Consider the following 13,059-nt stretch of genomic DNA (forward strand, 5'->3'; position numbering starts at 1 on the left):
TATTAGTAAGTAATTTTAAAAACTGAATGAATAAAATTAACATGTTAATGTACTAGGATGTTTTTTTTTCGTATACTGATTAATATGCTACAGTGTAAAGTAGAAAGCTAAAAGTGCTGCCTGAAGATTTCCTTTTAAATTTGCTTGAACCTTTCTGAAATTTTTAAATTCAGAATAGGGTTAAACTTTTAAAAATGACATCCTAACAGTGATACGACGCTATTTTTGTACATTCAGAATGCAATGGGATAAACTGGATAAAATAGAAGAAATCCTTAATTATCACAGAGAATAAAATTAAAATTTATAAAAATTCATAGAAACTAAGTTTTTAAACAGGTTTTGTTCATTTATATTGAATTTGTAAATTTAATATAAAAGATGAAACTAAAACTATAAATTCCACATTTAAATTTAGTCATAAAACAAAAAATTAAGGAAGATAAGCTTTATTAAGCATTATTCTATACTTATATTTTATTCCATACCAATTAGGAGAGAAAGATATTATTCAAATAAAATTAATTTCAATTAATTATCATTTATTTCAATGCTTTTGTTGTAAGCAATTTCACTTTTTTATGTCCTAATCACACTTAAGTTCAGCATTTAGTTATTATATGACAATACTAAATATAAAAAATTATTAATGTTATTTACATAGTAAAACATATAAGTCCTTGCTTAGAGTTACTCATTAATTTAAACATACAATTTTAAATGAGAAAAAAAGTCCCCCCCCCCTAAGAGCAGTTTTGTTCTGTTGGGGTACAAACTTCATGATCTTGTTCAAACTTAGTATACAGAAATATTAAAACATTAATGCTAGTATATAATTTACACCCCTTTGAAAATCATACTTATATTAAGCTATTTTTCTATTAATGTATTAGTATTAGAGATGTAGAAATTAAAAAAAAATTACAGCTAATTTAACACATTGGACATTTATTATTCAGAAAGGTATCAACAATTCACAACTGAATATGGATTAAATAAAGAATTGTGTATTATTCACATTACGAAACAGATTTGTATGATCAATTCTTTAAAAAAATTACTTGATACCTAAATAAACTTTTGCATATTAAAAATATATTTCAGGCAAATCTCTCCACCTTTAGGTGTTACTTTCGAAGTCACTAATATTGGGAATTATAATAAGAATTTAAGGGCTATTAAACCATAACCACTCTCAAATAAAGAAAACTAAAAAATTGAGATTTCAATAATTTATAGTACAGTTAATTGAATTTTTCTTCAAAGTTAATAATGAATTAACTATTTGCAATGTAAGAAAAACTAAATTGTATCTTAAATGTATCTAATTTTGTAAAATATTAAAGAAATATATATCCCATTGAATTAGCAATAAAACTGATAACTGATTTCTTTGGACCATTGAGAAACATAAATAAAAGAAATGTGATTGTCAATTAAAATAACTTTGCACAATTTCTTGATTCATAAGAATTTAGGACAATATATATCCTTCTTAATGAAGAAAAAATATTTTTATTTCTTGAAAAAAAAAGTACTTTGAAAAATTCTTATTTATAAATGTTTTCCACTAAAATTAAAATGCTTTAATTATATATAGATCAATACAATAAGTTAAAAGTATTACACTTATTATTAGCAAAAATTTTACTTACCAGATGAAACAGTGAAGACAGAATTGTCGTCTGACATGGTAGCTTGCTTGGTTGAATCATCTTGTATGCACACAGGTTGATAAGTTTATGATCCTTCGTTCCAAAGCTCTTGCCATACCAGGATTTCCACAGAAAAAATGAACAAAATAGTTGCTTTTAGCAGTCTGAAGTATGAAGTAGCCAAAAACTATGAAAATAGTTGCCTAAATAAGAACAAAAATTCATCAAAAATATGACTAAAATTTTGTTAATGACCTAATTGTCATATACCATGATTTATTTAGTCAAGTTGGTAGCAAATATGATAATTTTTAAATAAACGTTATGCTCCAGCACTATTTTCAATTTTATCAATAATTGATCTAGGAAATAAATAAATAAATATATATATATATATATATATATATATATATATATATATATATATATATATATATATATATATATATATATATATATATATATATATATATATATATATATATATATATATATATATATATATATATATATATATATATATATATATATATATATATATATATATATATATATATAGTTAAAAATGATCAGTCAAATTCGAAATTCACGCATCGTAATATAGTTTCAAAAAAATTTTTTTTTTTAAAAAGCATGTGGAATTTTGTAGCCATTGAAATATAACCAATGAAAAGGCGATCGAGAAACAAAATGGTTTTACAATGGCTATATTTAAGAATATGTCAACAATTTTTGAAAATAATTATTTTTCTAAGAGAAAATCTAGCAAAATAATAGGTACACAGAATAATAGGTGATAGTAAAATAAAAATTACAATAATATAAAATGCTTGTTTAAGAATTACTTAGTCTGAAGATAAAACATTTCTTTAAATTCTTCATAAAAAACCTATTTTCTAAAAACTAATTTATATGTATATTATATATATATATATTCGACTAATTTACTGAGTCTATCTACAGCACCATTTGCATAAATCAAAATTTGTCTACAATCCAAATGTAATCAAGTAGAGACTATTATAAAAATAGGACTTATCCAGAATGTACGGCAAAATTTAAATTCACAAATTTAATTGATAATTTAAGGTAAATTAAATTTAAAAACAAGAAATGTAATGTATGTTTAAATTTATTTTAAAGCATGAAATTATACTTAAAAAAGATAGAATAATCTGTATGTCATGAACAGTTGAAAAGAAAGGGAGTAGTTGCTTCAAGTTGCATAGTTAAAACATAAAAAAAGGCTACACCACACAGCTAAAATATGCATGTCATTCCATTAAAGTATAATGCAGAGTATTTTATTACTTCTCAATTTTTAAGCAATTCTCGTACAAGAATTTCTGCAGAGTTTTTTTGCACACAAATTTATCACTTCATAGTTCCTTTGCAGACAAACTGCCACATATCTCTGCAGAATGTTTGGGTGAATATTAAAATGCTTCTGTAAAAAACTTACATTGCAGCAACTAAGTAATAAAAGTGCTGCATCTGCCACCTAACTTTTAGAGAACCACAGAAACATTAACTGAATTGGATGTTTTGGACAGTGTGAAAAATAAAAACAAAACAGCAATAAATTGTGAGGAAGACGAAGAAGATGAAGACAGACATGATGAAGAAATCACTAATCCTTCATATGATGAAATGTTAAAATTATTTTAAACAATTCAATAGTAGATAATAATTTACAAGATAAAGATGTATCAATTTCTAATTTAATTATGCCAAGTGTTTATGAATTTAAAATTTGTGTTATGTTGTTCAAGTATTTCAAATGGTGATTTTCTATTTAACGAATTTTCCATATAAGGAACTATTTATCATGATTTAGTGACTTTGTTAAATAGAGGTTCGACTGTATTTTAAAAAACAAAACTTGTAAGAAGGTATTCCTCAACACAATTTTATAATACTGATATTAAAGTAATAATTCTAACGTTTCAAAGTCATATTAAAATGTTTGTTTGTTTGTTCTTCAGCGGTAAAAAAATTATGTGTCTTATTTACCAAAACTCCTTTTAGCTAGTAGTACATTGTTTGTGAAAGGTTAAAAACCATCTAAGAAGAATATACTGCAATAGAGAGATTTTACTGTGTTTGAAATAAAATAATTATTTACCTTTTTACTGCAAAATAATTTCATCACCACATCATACTGACAAATAATTACAGTTTGAGATGTAGTACAACAAATGAAGGGTCCATTTGTTACAGCATTTTCTTGAACAGCAAACAAATGGCAGTTCTTTATATTTGCCACAGACTTTAAAGTGGTGGGCTGATAGGAGGAAACAAATACCAGTGATTTCAGGCAATCTAGATCAACTGAACTCAATTCCCAATCCTCACCTATTGAATATATTAATTTACATTTTTCAGAAAATTTCAGGAAGTTATACGAACAGTTTTATAAAATATTGACACTATGAAATATTTAAAATAAAAAATTATGCAAACAAAGAATCCCAAATAATTTCATATCAATAATTTCTTAGGAAGAGGAGTCTGACTATCTTTTTCAGTCAGATTTAACATCCCATATATTATTGGACATATTACGCATAGTATAGCAAGAACATTTTCATATGTGGTTATTTCAAGCGAAACTTCTTAGGGGGGCATTTATCTAAGAATAAAAATGCAACTCCATAGGCCACTTTTTATCCCCACTATTAAAGAGTAAAAAATAAAAATTAAAATAAAAAAATTTAAAAAAAAGAAGAACCTCGTGAAATGATGTGAAGAAGACACAAATCAAATTCAGCAATATATTTGTTTGTTAAATGTTTTATATTATATGTCTAAGGATATACAAACTTAGCATGGTAGTATGTATAGTAAGTTGCCAGTTTTTCATATTTCACTTGTGATACTTATCCATTGTGTTTCTTTTCAAAAATAGCAGAATTAATCAGAATGACTTTCTTTTAAAGATAAAATATTTAAATACTTTGATTTCTTGATCCAAGAATAAGACTGTAGTATTATTTAAAAAAAATTAAATAGAGTTCAAAAACTAGGAGGAAGAAATAATTATTAATTAAATTATATAAAAGTAAAAATTGTACATGAAAGTAAATATAAAAGTGTTATGTAAGAGTAAAAAATTATAAATTATAAAAAAGACAATTTTTCTAATGCTATTTTTTTTTTGACCTAAAAGACTTGGTTAAGACTGCTTCCTAAACATAAATTAAAATAAAAGTATTTAAACAAAATATTATTTTACATTAACTATTTTCTCTTTTTATACTAAAATAAACTATTTTTGACTCACAGCTACAATAGCTACTTGAAATGGTTTGGAATTTATTCTTAGAGATCCAAAGACAACACTGGCATATGTTGTTACATAGCAGAGCAGATGGGTCACCCAGTCTTCATTTCAAACTTCCTACCTTTAAATACAAAGGAATAGTATATTAGAGTAAATTCTGAACCACAGAGAAATAATAGGAAGAGCAATTTTATCAAACATCTAAATTTTAGCACATACAATCCTTGGCTAAGTCAAGGAAAGTGAAGACTGGAAGCACCATGCACACTGGGTGTGACAAAACTAACTTGCGAAGTTATCGAAAGACTTTTACCATTTGATCTCAGCTTACATTAGAGAGCTAGTATTTTACGAAAATAATTATTCTAACAGAATAACAGCATTTCCAATTCTCATCCTCTTTTCCCTTTCTAACGTTAATATTTATAAATTTTCATTTACAAAAATTCATTTTAACTGTGCTGCATAATTTGATTAAAAAATTATATTTACCATTTATAAGGAGTGCAACATTAATAATTTTTAGACTCATAATTTGAAAAACACGCATTATTCCATCAATTTTTTTAATGGATGAAGGAGACTCATCTTGCATATCTGTAAGAGCATATAATCCTTCTATCGCATCCAAGAGCATAACCTAATAAAAACATACTTATAATTATTGCAAAAGAAATTAAAAATGGTTCAAATTAACAACAAGTCTTATACTTACTTGTTCATCAAATATACTTGCACATAAAGGATCAATAGCTTTACTGTCTTAGAGACTTATAATTGTTTTTGTATCCAATCTCTTAAAAAATAAAAAGATAGAATTTGTTTAATGTTAAGCTTAAATATTTACTAACTAAATGAAAAACAATAAAAGTAAATAAATGAATATTAATAAATAAATTAAATAGGTGAGTAAATCAAATAATTAAATAAGTATAGCATTTACAAAAAGAACTAGGTATACAGTTTTAGGAAATGGTAACATATTAAAAATTTAACTAATTTTTTACAGAAGCAGTGAAAATACCACATATCATGAGTTACTCAACATACAGAAGAATCGCACAAGGACATTTCACTAAATGTAGATAAAATAAGTAATACAACAATCTATTAATTAGATAATTAAGCTTCATTGAATACAGCAAATACAAACAAAATAACAAAATATAATAGTCTTAATAAAACCATGAAACATTATATATATATATATATATATATATATATATATATATATATATATATATATATATATATATATATATATATATATATATATATATATATATATATATATATATACGCAGTCAAACCTCTATATCTCGAGCTTGAAGGGAGAGGAAAAAAAATTCGAGATATCGAAAATCGCATGCTATCGATGGTAGAATAAAGAAAAATGCTCTTTACATACCTTATTTAATATTCCATATTTATTTTAAAAACACTTTTTACACTTTCATTTTAAAAAAAAATTCAATTGTTGTTTGTTTTAGAGATGTGTAAGAAAGTTTGTCTATAACATTTTCTAAGTGGACCATAATATTCGGCTGCCTCCCAATAAATCTCCTCACAGTATCTACTGCAGAAAGTGCTTGTTTGTTACTAACATTGAGCGGTAAATCTTAGATTTCCTCATCCTCTTCTTCTGATATAGCTCACAAGAAGCTTTTCTTTGTGCGATGATATCATTGTCTTCCCACTGATCACACACTGTTACAGCATTATCTACGTTTACAAAGTCAGGAAATTCCATGTCATCAAGCTTCATGAGTCGGGTCAATCTGTTCCTATCATTTTCGGTGTAGTTTTCATTAGAATTAACGATATTGATTGTTTGACTATTTTTGTGATCTTTAATGAGTCCAGACTTCTTGAAGCCATTCATTATCGTAGAGGAAGACACATCATTTCATGCCTTGTCAGCCATTCTTAAATTATTTTTTTTTTTGGAATATTTTTTTAATTTTAGAAAAAGATCTACACTATTTATGGAAAAAAAATTCAAGTTATCGAGGGATTAGAAAAAAAAATTCCTGAAACCAAGTTCTTTTTAGAATTGAGTGTATAGGAAATTTGAAGGGAATTTTTTTTCTCTTCGAGATATCAAAAAATTCGTGAAATCGAGGTTCGAGTTAGCGAGGTTCATCTGTTTACATACATATATATACTGATTTCTATACACTATCAGGATCAGTGAAGATTTAAATACTGGATTCTACAAAAGATTTTAAAACAGGCTTGAAATAGTGATTCCAATTTTAAAACTGCAACATACTTTATATATAGGTTAAACAGCTTAGGTGAAAGGATAAAGTTATGTACTTTTTACTTAACTTACTTTAAGACTACTGCCTACTTTTGAAAGGCTTATTTCAGCTGCTTTTTCCAAAACAGATACCCACATTTGCTTTTCATTGAAGTTAGATGTCATGATATACAAGATCCTAAAATGAACAAGCAATAAAAATAAGAACAAGGAAATGATTTTTAAAAAAAGCGAGAAAGAAAGAGATAATACATTAGATTAAATTACCATCATTGGAAACGCTAAAGCAATACATGTTAAATTGAATGCAAAAAATAATTTTAACAAAAAAATTGAGCAGCACATAAAATTTGTATAGAATTTAACAATGAAGTTTAATAGACGTAGCATTATTAGAAGCATGTTACTTGACTAATCGAAATAACTTAAACTTTTTAAATACCGAGCCCTCCAAACCACAACATGCCCAGAATACCGCAAACACCCGAAGTAGGAAAACAAGTAGCAAAAATTTCCTACCACCAGTTTTACTCTGGAATGACAGAATGACTGATCAACTCTTTATTCACCTGTGGAAATATCCCCAAAATAGGAGTTCAAAGGGAAGAAAGACATAATTTGAAGCAAGAATATCGCTAACGTAACGAGATTTATAAAATGTTAATAAATGCTTGCATTTATTTTCGGTTTTTATTTTTTTTTTTAAATTTTATTATTTATATTAAAACATAAGTATGTAATTCCATGTAATCCAGTTATACAAAATCTAAATTAAGCATTTAAATTCATAATAATATTCTCGCACAAATAAAATCCTTTTTTTTTCGTTGCAAAACGAAAACTAATATAATTCAATAACTTAAATGATTGAAAAATAAATTTTAAATTTCTTAGAAACCAACATTTAAAATTAACATCAGTCATTAAGGAGAAATTAATTTGGTGATAGTACTAAATATTATTCAACCTAAATGTGTGTCTTATTTTATATCAATTTACAATATGAAATAAGAGAAACTTTTCTTATTATTTAACAAGGCTCTGAAACCATTAAAAATATTATCCCCAGAAACTATAATTCCTCCTCAAGGTATAAAAAATACTTTTTGCTCTAGCCAGCATTAAATTCATTTCAATGAAGTTTTCATTTGTAAATTATATTCCTTCAAGCGCTGTACCATAAAAGAGTTTGTAAACTTGTGCATAAAAATTAAAAAAATGCTGAAGAACTATTTTAACAATAATATTTTAAGTACAATATTTCTATATCATTTTAAAAAATCAAAAAGTTCAATTTTTTTTTCAAATAAATTATCTTATCTGGTGATGTGAATTTCAGTTCATTGCATCGGAAAAAATTTTTAAGTTTGAAAATTAAAAAGTATAATAATTAATAAAATTATTTGTTATAAGGTTCTTGTAAATAATCTAAATTGTTTAACTAATTTTTAATTATTTGAAAGTAAACGACTCGAAATAGATGCCAAATCTTGTATATGTCTTTCCATAATTCATATAAAAATATTTTGAAGCATCCATTTCTTCGTTTTTGAAACATCCATTATTGCTGTAATTTTTCCACATGTCCTCTTCATACGAGTATTTGCTAATTTTTCTCAAGAATTTTTAAAATATTGTCGTTAAAAATGAAAATGCATAAATATGTGTAATTAAGTAAATTGATCTAAAAAAATTATATTCATAATAAAAACAATAAAACTGCTTTTGAATTTCTATAAATAATTGCTATAGTAAAAGTAAGTTTATGTGCAATTTAATAAGAATCTAATAATTGGAAAATTATCATAAATTGAAAAAGTGGATTGAAAGCAAACAAATTAAATGTTCAACTATATAACAATATCTTCAAAGCTTAGCAAATATATATATATATATATATATACACAATGTCTAAATTTTTATTTCATAACTATTAATTTTTCTTAATTTCATTTTTAAAAATTTTAATGACTATATTTAATAATCTATATTTAATTACTATATTGAATGCATAATTTTTTAACCTCCGACCCCTTCGTTAATCAGCCAGACAGCTATTCTTTACGTATGCTAGGGAACACAATTACTTCCTATTTCAACAATGCTTTCTAGGCTAAGATTTATCTTTCTGTCACGTTTCACATGATGCTCCTCGAGCTTTGTGACCTTGATCAAATTACAGTTGATAAGTTGCATTTCAGATACTATGGAAAACATTCTGATGAGAATTATATATTGCTTTTAATCTAATTATTCAGAAACATTTCAACAAATAATGATAAAGTAAGATTTTATTTATGTTAACTTTTATAAAACTTTCAGAATTTAAAATTCCAACAAGTGAAAACACCTGAAAATTACCTTTTAGGCAAGCATATAGTGTGGGGAAATGATTCAACTTTCAGAACAAATGGTAAATCTGAATTGGCTGCATAAGGAAGTTCAGTAGCAGAAACCGAACTTGATACTGTGATTGATGATTTATCTGATAAAAAGTCTATTTCCAGTAAAGCTTCATCAGGGTCCTTCTCCTCTGCAGTTTCAAATATGTAAAGAACACTATCTTCAAAGCGCATATATCTTCCATCCCAGCCATGTTTGTTAATTCTAAGAAAAAGACAAATAATTGTATTAAATGAATGTAAGTAATTAAATGATAAATTATGCCCAATTTTGGTTTAAATTCGAATGTTTATTCAGGTGTTCTTAGGTATTGTTCAAGAACAATTCAGAAGTTCTTTTTATTACTTTTTACTATGAAAAACCAAAATAACAGTTAAAGAAATAAATTTGTAAACTAACAGAAAATATACAATGTTTAACTTATTACGACCTTGTATACTAAACCATAACATTTGATGAAAATTTAAACAAAAATTTAAAGTAAATAACTTAAGGAATTCATTTGGCAGTTGGTCTGGCAGAAATAAAGTAGATTTGTCTTGTAATTACTATGCAAAATTAATACAGTAGTTCACTTTTAGTATAATAGTCCAAGTTTTAACTATTCATTAATTCACAATTGTTTGTTTGGAGCTACTGCATTGTGATAAAACCAAATGTAAATAGTACTAAGTTTACACTTACTTTGGCACTTTTATCCATCCTTCTGATATGTTTGGAATTGTTTCAACTTTATCGACTGACGGAAAATTGCTTACAGCAGTTTTGAAATGCTGCATGAAACCTGTCGGTAATCCTCAGGTTTTTGGCGATGATGAAGCACATTTTGGATGACATTCTAACAGACATTCTACAAAAAATAAAAATAATAAATTAGGAAAAAACTAATATCGTGTAATGAATAAGACTTAAAAATTATATTATCTAATCTATAAATTACATTTCAGGTAAAAAAAAAAGAAAGAAAGAAATTGATCGGGCATGTATTTTTTATCTTACATGCATCACCAGATATTTAACTCCTTAATTAGAAATAATATTTAAGTGCCCCTTCTCACTTTAACAATAATGAACAGATAAGTGGCACCAAAATAGAAAGAAAAAAATTGACCTAATAAGATACTAATAGATTGACCTAATAAATGTTACTGAATTATGTAATTAAATATTTAATAAACAAAGTAAGCTTAATCTTTTTTACTGAAATGTGAAACTCAGAAATTTGAAATGTGAAAGAGCTTTGTTGTTTTTATAGCTATTACTTAATATTTTCAAATACGTAGTGAACATTCAAAAAAGGATGTTTTAAGACTAAAGGTTTCTTTTAAGACTAATATGCCCAGCATGGCATTTAAAAATTTTAAGATTTTTCAAGCTCTTTTCATATAGCTGTCATTTACCAAAAATTATAACCATGATTATATAATATAGAACAATTTCAGTCACGAAAAAAATTAAAACCTTATGTTTTTCATTATGAATTGAAAAGTGTGATGCATGTCTGGAAATAAAGCTCTATGATGTTCTTTTTTGCAAGAAATAGTGACAAAACATATACATAAGCTTTTCTTATCCATAGCTTTTTCCATTTAAACAATTTGGATTGATTTGCTGATAATGGTTGTGGAACTCGCTGACTGTACCAAGCAATCTAATTTGTTTTAATGCTAGGAATGCAAAGAATAATGAAATTCATTGTCCATTTACTGAGATTTATGTTGAAAGTGTTAAGTCAAATTATTGTATGGTCAGAAGGTGTGTTAAAAAACATTTGACGAAAAACTAAAGAAGCAAGGAGAGGCCTTCAGTTGTCAGTGATGATTTAATAAGTTACATTGATATGAGAGAAAAGATATTTTACACCGCCAACTTTTTCTGATGAATAAGCTGGAATTGCATAAACAGTTTTGCATGAAATTACTTCCAGGTACTTAAATTACCATAAGTTGTGTACCAATTGCAGGCCAAAAGTGCCTACAGATGTCCACAAAATTAAAAGACTTTGGGTTTTGATATTTTTTTTTTCCTGGTAGAGATAAGGGAGAGACATAGTTCAGAAATTTGTCTAACCGACACATTCTTTGAGGAAGATATGAGCACGTTTTTCGCAATGATGAAGCACAACATAGAAAAAAGTTCAAGATGTGTCTTTTTATATAAGAATAAAAATTGACTGGAAAAAAAAGATATCTTAAGACATAAGGTCATCAGATTTTTTTCATAAAAAAAATTATTGGAAGAAATAAGCAAATTTTTTTCAGAAGTTTTTGATGTTTCAAGCAAGCTAATGTGCTAGGTTTGAGTCTTATCTCTATCCTTGAAGTGATAAATTTTTTCTTTAGCAGCACTAACAGCAAATTAAGTAAACTAAAGCTCAGCAGCAAAGTAACGAGACAAAAAAGTCCCTCAGAAAGTACAAGAATAAAACAAAAAATTACCTTGACATTTAACAATTGATCTTCCTAAATACATAGAGTCCAAGCAAATGCAACATTTAGAATTTCTCATGCACACAACCTCACAGAAACGATGTGGTATTTTATGCTTCATTCCTTGAGGATGGACAATTCTTTCACTATTTTCATTAGAATCACAGTTAGAGTCAGACTTAGAACTCGGCGAGTAAGTGATTGCAGTGTGCATAGCTCGTAAATTTGGTGTAGCAGTGGGCATCAACTTTTGTAGCCGTTGATTCTGATAAATTGCTTACTGGAAAAGAATTTGGGAGCAAAACATTTTAACACAAAATTTCAAAATGGGGGAAATTATATAATATCTAGAAGAATGTTGTAAACTTAAAATCATGTTTTATGCTAGTCATCACTTATAATTTAATCTGTGCAATCATATAATCTCATTAATCCTCCTTGCAATATTGGACCTCCATTATGGTCTTCCATCTCACCCATTACAGATTATCCAAAATAAAGTGTGCCTTTAAAATTTAAATTTTTAGAATGCATTTTAAAAGAAAATGTCTAAGTTAAAAATGACCTTAAAGCACTTAAAATTTTACAAAAAATCTTAAAATTATCACTTAAAATTAAGAAATTTTGCACTTAAAATTTAAAATGCACTGTGAAAAAAAAAGATAAATTCTTTTTTTATGGTTTTTACTTTACTTGGGTGCTCCAAATTAATGATTCAAACATCTTTACATATGCCATTTGCTATGTTTAACATAAAAACAAAATTTAGAAGTGTGAGCAATAAACAACTAATGTCTAATAACAGAGAAATATATTAATAACTCAGTAAAGAAGATATATTGATTAATAACTGAGTTAACTAATGCCTAATAATTAAGAAATAAACTAAGTTAATTAATAACCATAGAAGTTTTTAGCTAAAATTCAATTTTAATGAGAAGGATTTCAGGGTGCTTTCGATTTAATTTTTATAAAAGATTATTACAAAATTTATAATATTTAGAAAAGATATTTTTTTCAGTTAAA

The 13,059-nt window shown here is 26.1% G+C and overlaps 2 protein-coding genes across 2 annotated transcripts; both read right to left on the reverse strand.

The window, feature by feature from the left end:
* Positions 1-1,681: 1,681 nt before the first annotated feature.
* Positions 1,682-5,575, reverse strand: LOC147810032 (citron rho-interacting kinase-like). Its single transcript, XM_087162968.1, has 3 exons — positions 5,431-5,575; positions 3,781-4,010; positions 1,682-1,858 (listed from the first exon to the last, which is right to left on the reverse strand). The coding sequence occupies exons 1-3, from the start codon at positions 5,573-5,575 to the stop codon at positions 1,712-1,714; spliced, it is 522 nt and encodes a 173-aa protein (XP_087019094.1). The 3' UTR covers positions 1,682-1,711.
* Positions 5,576-5,623: 48 nt separating this feature from the next.
* On the reverse strand, positions 5,624-12,304 carry LOC147810033 (citron Rho-interacting kinase-like). The gene is made up of 5 exons (XM_087164853.1): positions 12,043-12,304; positions 10,289-10,454; positions 9,563-9,808; positions 7,274-7,379; positions 5,624-5,734 (listed from the first exon to the last, which is right to left on the reverse strand). Exons 2-5 carry the CDS (start codon positions 10,381-10,383, stop codon positions 5,702-5,704), a joined length of 480 nt encoding a protein of 159 aa, XP_087020979.1. The 5' UTR covers positions 10,384-10,454; positions 12,043-12,304; the 3' UTR covers positions 5,624-5,701.
* Between the last annotated feature and the right edge of the window lie 755 nt (positions 12,305-13,059).

Source organism: Parasteatoda tepidariorum, chromosome 5 (assembly GCF_982258835.1).
Source record: "Parasteatoda tepidariorum strain Cologne lab strain chromosome 5, Ptep-v5.0, whole genome shotgun sequence".
Lineage (NCBI taxonomy): Eukaryota > Metazoa > Arthropoda > Arachnida > Araneae > Theridiidae > Parasteatoda > Parasteatoda tepidariorum.

What these genes read in the sequence shown, in the direction of transcription:
- LOC147810032 (XM_087162968.1), bottom strand. Translation starts at nt 5,575, where the DNA reads ATGCTCTTGGATGCGATAGAAGGATTATATGCTCTTACAGATATGCAA. An exon ending in TGTTGCACTCCTTATAAATG is followed by an intron (nt 4,011 to 5,430) that starts GTAAATATAATT and finishes TATATTCAATAG; the next exon opens with GTGAGGATTGGGAATTGAGT. An exon ending in AATTATTTTGCAGTAAAAAG is followed by an intron (nt 1,859 to 3,780) that starts GTAAATAATTAT and finishes GTTCTTATTTAG; the next exon opens with GCAACTATTTTCATAGTTTT.
- LOC147810033 (XM_087164853.1), bottom strand. Translation starts at nt 10,383, where the DNA reads ATGCAGCATTTCAAAACTGCTGTAAGCAATTTTCCGTCAGTCGATAAA. An exon ending in ACTATATGCTTGCCTAAAAG is followed by an intron (nt 7,380 to 9,562) that starts GTAATTTTCAGG and finishes TGTTCATTTTAG; the next exon opens with GATCTTGTATATCATGACAT. An exon ending in AAGTAGGCAGTAGTCTTAAA is followed by an intron (nt 5,735 to 7,273) that starts GTAAGTTAAGTA and finishes TTATTTTTTAAG; the next exon opens with AGATTGGATACAAAAACAAT.